This window comes from Schistocerca piceifrons, chromosome X (assembly GCF_021461385.2).
Source record: "Schistocerca piceifrons isolate TAMUIC-IGC-003096 chromosome X, iqSchPice1.1, whole genome shotgun sequence".
In the NCBI taxonomy this organism is placed as follows: Eukaryota; Metazoa; Arthropoda; class Insecta; order Orthoptera; family Acrididae; genus Schistocerca; species Schistocerca piceifrons.
Genome location: NC_060149.1, coordinates 980067038 through 980074165, shown reverse-complemented (window position 1 = coordinate 980074165; position 7128 = coordinate 980067038). Strand labels below are relative to the sequence as shown.

Genomic DNA, 7128 nt, shown 5'->3' with positions numbered 1-7128 from the left:
TCGGAATTAAATTGAAAAGGCACAATGCCGACTTAAGTACACGAATTTGAATCTTCTTACTGTCTATGCTTTGAACCATTCCTGTGACACTAGTTATAGTTTCCGATGCTTCACTCCACGTTTACTGTATCCCTTGGACCTTCTTATTGACGATGAAACACAGAAATTGCATCGGAATTAAATACAAACGGCACAATGCCGACTTAAGTACAAGAAGACTGACTCTTCTTACTGACTATGTTTTGAACCATTCCTGTGACACTAGTTATAGATTCCGATGCTTCACTTCAGGTTTACTGTATCATTCTGACCTTCTTATTGACGATGAAACACAGAAATTGCATCGGAATTAAATAGAATAGGCACTATGCCGCCTTACGTACAAGAAGACTGACCCTTCTTACTGTCTATGTTTTGAACCATTACTGTGACACTAGTTATAGATTCCGATGCTTTACTTCAGGTTAGCTGTATCCCTTGGACCTTCTTATTGAAGATGAAACAGAGAAATTGCATCGGAATTAAATAGAAGAGGCACAATGCCGACGTAAGTATGAGAAAACTGACTCTTCTTACTGATTGTAGTTTGAAACATTCCTGTGACACTAGTTATAGATTTCGATGCTTTACTTCAGGTTTACTGTATACCTTGGACCTTCTTATTGACGATGAAACACAGATATTGCATCGGAATTAAATACAAAAGGCACAATGCCGACTTAAGTACAAGAAGACTGACTCTTCCTACTATCTATGTTTTGAACCATTCATGTGACACTAGTTGTGGATTCCGATGCGTCACTTCAGGTTTACTGTATCCCGCTGACCTTGTTATTGACGATGTAACACAGAATCTGCATCGGAATTAACCCTGCTGTTCTGTTCACTTTTACTTGACATATATACTGTTCGGGTCAATATGACCCGACATATCAAAATGCTTTAGAAACATAAATTTTGGTACAGTTTTAGCTATCGACATTGTTGTTCTATTCCAGTACCTTGTTAGTAATAATAATAATAATAATAATAATAATAATAATGGTAATAATAATAATAATAACAATGCATACAACTTTATTGAGGGATATTTTTCATTTAAATATGCACATAAATTTGAAACAACAGACAGTTTCCATTACAGGCATTCAACTTAGAAAGCACTACAGTTTTTCCATACTTCTATTCTTATTGTTGACAGTTTAGACGTAAGTATTGACATTTTCTAACAACAGACAGTTGTCATTACAGATATTCATCTTAGAGCACACTACAGTACAGAACACACTACAGTTTTTTTATTACATTCCAACATAGAAAGCACTACAACTTTAGAATCCTCTCTTCTTACTGATTGTAGTTTAGGCACAAGTATTCACATAAATTTGAAACAACAGAATTTTCAATACAATCATCTTATAAAATACTACAGTTCTTTTCTTACTGCTTGCACTGTGGACACAAGTAGGTTACATGTTTCTTGCAAATATGTTTACTACATTTTCCACACACCATGTTTGTTTTATTGTCATTACTTGATGGACAGAACTTACAGCGTGCACGTTTTGTAGATTTTCTTGTTGTTACCGATTCTGACACACCACCCACATCATTCGGGTTTTGGATGCTTGTGACCATTCTCAAAGAATCTTCTGTTCTTGGGAAATGCGTTCTTGATGCAATATGTTCTTTTATCAGTGACTTTCCAAGTTCCTCCAAGAATATTCTCCTTCTAGTCAATTTGCTTGCATTCCAATTAGGGTCAACCGAAATCCACAAAACGTATGCATTATAAGCAGAAACATCAAGAATATTGTAGAAAACTATCATTGGCCACCTATTACTTTTTCGTTTGCATGTATATGTACCTAATAACTGATCAAGCGTGTCTACAGCACCTTTGGTTGAATTATAGTCCAAAATCATTTTTGGCTTCTTATCAGCCCTGTCACTGATTTCCGCATCATGGTGGAGAGTGCTCATAAGTACAACATTCTTGTGTCTCTTAGGAATATAATTAACCACAGTAGTGTCATTTGTGAAGTAAAATGAAGAGCTGTGTACCTCCTTGTTGGTCATTTTGTGTGGAAGCTCCGGCTTATTTTTCCGTATAGTTCCCAACATAGTCAATTTCCTTTTCAGAAGCAGCTGCCCCAAATTGTACGACGTAAAAAAGTTGTCACACGTGATATTCTGACCACGTAACTCAGAAGTGAGATCAGATACCACCCTCATTCCCTGATTTCTTTCTGGTGCCGCTCCACTCACCTTTCCTGTATAAATTTGGGCTTTCAGTACGTATGAAGTTTTGCTGTCACACATGGTCCATATTTTGATCCCATATTTTGCCGGTTTACTTGGGATATACTGCTTGAATGGACAGCGACCTCTAAATGCTACTAACTGCTCGTCAACAGTAACATTTTCTCCTGGATTATACAGTTTAGGAAGGACCTCTACCCACTTCTCCCAAATACTACGAATTGCGGCAAGTTTGTCAGTACGTCGTCTTTCCTCTCTAGTAGATTTCTTGTCAAATCGCAGGACACGTGATATCTTACAGAATGTTTCATGAGACATGGTTGCTCGAAATATGTTTCGCCCAGTATCTTTATCCCACAAACTTTTTGTAGACTCCCCATGAGATCGATATACACCCGCTAGGAGTAAGAGTCCTAAGTATGCATGGAAAACAGAACCATCAATATCTGTCCACTGTTCACCATAAACTCGCTGCCCTTCAATATTTGTCATCTCTATTATTTCATTTTGAAGCGCTGTGTGAAATACTGCTTCAAATGAACATTTTACATCAGATATTCTGCTGACTGCATACCTGGTAACTCCTGGGGTACTCTTGATGATGTTCGAAGCTGGTAGGCGACCATGTTGTGCTGGTGGATGCAACTGCCATTCTATATTCCCATTTTTAGAAAGAAAAGTCTCTACACTATTTTGTATGGGCTGTGGACTGTCGTAACTGTCATCGGAACACTCGCTTTCAGATGCATTGCTGATGTGATCTTCAAACTCAGAAAGTGATCCTTCATCTGGTGAGGCATTTACTATTTCTTCCAACTCACGATCATTCAATGGTCTCATCGCCATGGTGTCACAAGTCAAACTGGGCAGAAACAAAGCATTCCAATTATTGAGAACTGCCAATTATTATTTCCTGGGGAAAGCAACAAACAAGCCCATTGTTGTGAACGCATGGAGCTTTAGGTGATTGTTGAGAGTAAGTTGGAATGATGCAGTCACTATTCCCACACAACACAACAAAAATAATTTTCGCCATTTCCAGATTTTAGAAATAAATACGAGTTACACTAAACATATTTGTGTCGGGTCATTATGACCCGAACATTACATATGCAACTATTACAGTTGAAGCCCAAACTTCTTAAACTTTTTTAAAACCTTTTAAAACACATGCTGCTCATCCATTTTCAGACAAAGTCACAAAGTTTCATAAATATATATTGGTATTTACATAATGTAAAATAACGTTCATATTCGTTTCGGGTCATATAGACCCGAACAGAACAGCAGGGTTAAATACAAAAGGCACAATGCCAACTTAAGGACAAGAAAACTGCCTCTCTTTACTGACTCTGTTTTGAACCATTCCTGTGTACTAGTTATAAATTCCGATGCTTCACTCCAGGTTTACTATATCCCTTGGACCTTGTTATTGACGATGAAACACAGAAATTGCATCGGAATTAAATAGAAAAGGCACAATGCCGACTTAAGTACAAGAAGACTGACTCTTCTTACTGTCTACGTTTGAACCATTCCTGTGACACTAGTTACAGATTCCGATGCTTCACTTCAGGTTTACTGCATCCCTCTGACCTTCTTATTGACGGTGAAACACAGAAATTGCATCGGAATTAAATACGAAAGGCACAATGCCGACTTAACTACAAGAAGACTGACTCTTCTTACTGTCTATGTTATGAACAATTCTAGTGACACTAGTTATAGATTCCGATGCTTCACTCCAGGTTTACTGTATCCCTTGGACCTTCTTATTGACGACGAAACACAGAAATTGCATCGGAATTAAATAGAAAAGGCACAATGCCGACTAAAGTACAAGAAGACTGACTCTTCTTACTGTCTACGTTTGAACCATTCCTGTGACACTAGTTACAGATTCCGATGCTTCACTTCAGGTTTACTGTATCCCTCTGACCTTCTTATTGGCGGTGAAACACAGAAATCGCATCGGAATTAAATACGAAAGGCACAATACCGACTTAAGTACAAGAAGACTGACTCTTCTTACTGACTATGTTTGAACCAATCCTGTGACACAAGTTGTAGATTCCGATGCTTCACTTCAGGTTTACTGTATCCCTTGGACCTTCTTATTGACGATGAAACACAGAAATTGCATCGGAATGAAATACAAAAGGCACAATGCCGACTTAAGTACAAGAACAGTGACTCTTCCTACTGTCTAAGTTTGAAAATTTCCTGTGACACTAGTTATAGATTCCGACGCTTCACTTCAGGTTTACTGTATCCCTTGTACCTTCTTATTGACGATGAAACACAGAAATTGCATCGGAATTAAATACAAAAGGCACAATGCCGACTTAAAGACAAGAAGACTGACTCTTCTTACTGACTATGTTTTGAACTATTCCTGTGACACTAGTTATAGATTACGATGCTTCACTTCAGGTTCACAGTATCCCTCTGACCTTCTTATTGACAATGAAACACAGAAATTGCATCGGAATTAAATTCAAAAGGCACAATGTTGACTTAAGTACAGGAAGACTGACCCTTCTTACTGTCTATGTTTGATCCATTCCTGTGACACTAGTTATAGATTCCGATGCTTCACTGCAGGTTTACTGTATCATTCTGACCTTCTTATTGACGGTGACACACAGAAATTTCATCGGAATTAAATACGAAAGGCACAATGCCGACTTAACTACAAGAAGACTGACTCTGCTTACTGACTATGTTTTGAACCATTCCTGTGACACTAGTTATAGACTCCGATGCTTCACTTCAGGTTAACTGTATCCATGTGACCTTCTTATTGACGATGAAACACAGAAATTGCATCGGAATTAAATTGAAAAGGCACAATGCCGACTTAAGTACACGAATTTGAATCTTCTTACTGTCTATGCCTTGAACCATTCCTGTGACACTAGTTATAGATTCCGATGCTTCACTCCACGTTTACTGTATCCCTTGGACCTTCTTATTGACGATGAAACACAGAAATTGCATCGGAATTAAATACAAACGGCACAATGCCGACTTAAGTACAAGAAGACTGACTCTTCTTACTGACTATGTTTTGTACCATTCCTGTGACACTAGTTATAGATTCCGATGCTTCACTTCAGGTTTACTGTATCCCTCTGACCTTCTTATTGACGATGAAACACAGAAATTGCATCGGAATTAAATAGAATAGGCACTATGCCGCCTTACGTACAAGATGACTGACCCTTCTTACTGTCTATGTTTTGAACCATTACTGTGACACTAGTTATAGATTCCGATGCTTCACTTCAGGTTTACTGCATCCCTCTGACCTTCTTATTGACGGTGAAACACAGAAATTGCATCGGAATTAAATACGAAAGCACAATGCCGACATAAGTACAAGAAGACTGACTCTTCTTACTGACTATGATTTAAACCATTCCTGTGACACTAGTTATAGATTCCGATGCTTCACTTCAGGTTTACTGTATCCCTTTGACATTCTTATTGACGATGAAACACAGAAATTGCATCGGAATTAAATGCAAATGGCACAATGCCGACTAAGTACAAGGAGACTGACTCTTCTTACTGTCTATGTTTTGAATCATTACTGTGATTCTAGTTATAGATTCCGGTGCTTCACTCCAGGTTTACTGTATCCCTTGGACCCTCTTATTGACGATGAAACACAGAAATTGCATCGGAATTAAATACAAAAGGCACAATGCCAACTTAAGGACAAGAAGGCTGACTCTTCTTACTGACTATGTTTTGAACCATTCCTGTGACACTAGTTATAGATTCCGATGCTTCACTTCAGGTTTACTGTATCCCTCTGACCTTCTTATTGACGATGAAACACAGAAATTCCATCGGAATTAAATACAAAAGGCACAATGCCGACTTAAGTACTGGAAGACTGACTCTTCTTACTGTCTATGTTTGAACCATTCCTGTGACACTAGCTATAGATTCCGATGCTTCACTGCAGGTTTACTGTAACCCTCTGACCTTCTTATTGACGGTGAAACACAGAAATTGCATCGGAATTAAATACGAAAGCACAATGCCGACTTAACTACAAGAAGACTGACTCTTCTTACTGTCTATGTTATGAACCATTCCAGTGACACTAGTTATAGATTCCGATGCTTCACTCCAGGTTTACTGTATCCCTTGGACCTTCTTATTGACGACGAAACACAGAAATTGCATTTTATTTAAATAGAAAAGGCACAATGCCGACCTTAGTACAAGAAGACTGACTCTTCTTACTGTCTACGTTTGAACCATTCCTGTGACACTAGTTACAGATTCCGATGCTTCACTTCAGGTTTACTGTATCCCTCTGACCTTCTTATTGACGGTGAAACACAGAAATTGCATCGGAATTAAATACGAAAGGCACAATACCGACTTAAGTACAAGAACAGTGACTCTTCCTACTGTCTAAGTTTTGAAACATTCCTGTGACACTAGTTATAGATTCCGACGCTTCACTTCAGGTTTACTGTATCCCTTGTACCTTCTTATTGACGATGAAACACAGAAATTGAATCGGAATTAAATACAAAAGGCACAATGCCGACTTAAGTACAGGAAGACTGACCCTTCTTACTGTCTATGATTGAACCATTCCTGTGACACTAGTTATAGATTCCGATGCTTCACTTCAGGTTCACTGTATACCTCTGACCTTCTTATTGACAATGAAACACAGAAATTGCATCGGAATTAAATTCAAAAGGCACAATGCCGACTTAAGTACAGGAAGACTGACCCTTCTTACTGTCTATGATTGAACCATTCCTGTGACACTAGTTATAGATTCCGATGCTTCACTGCAGGTTTACTGTATCACTCTGACCTTCTTATTGACGG

At 38.4% G+C, this 7128-nt stretch overlaps 1 protein-coding gene across 1 annotated transcript; it reads right to left on the bottom strand.

The window, feature by feature from the left end:
* Nucleotides 1-889: 889 nt before the first annotated feature.
* On the bottom strand, nt 890-3102 carry LOC124722837 (piggyBac transposable element-derived protein 4-like). The gene is made up of 2 exons (XM_047247958.1): nt 1445-3102; nt 890-1001 (listed from the first exon to the last, which is right to left on the bottom strand). Exons 1-2 carry the CDS (start codon nt 3100-3102, stop codon nt 890-892), a joined length of 1770 nt encoding a protein of 589 aa, XP_047103914.1.
* Nucleotides 3103-7128: the final 4026 nt, after the last annotated feature.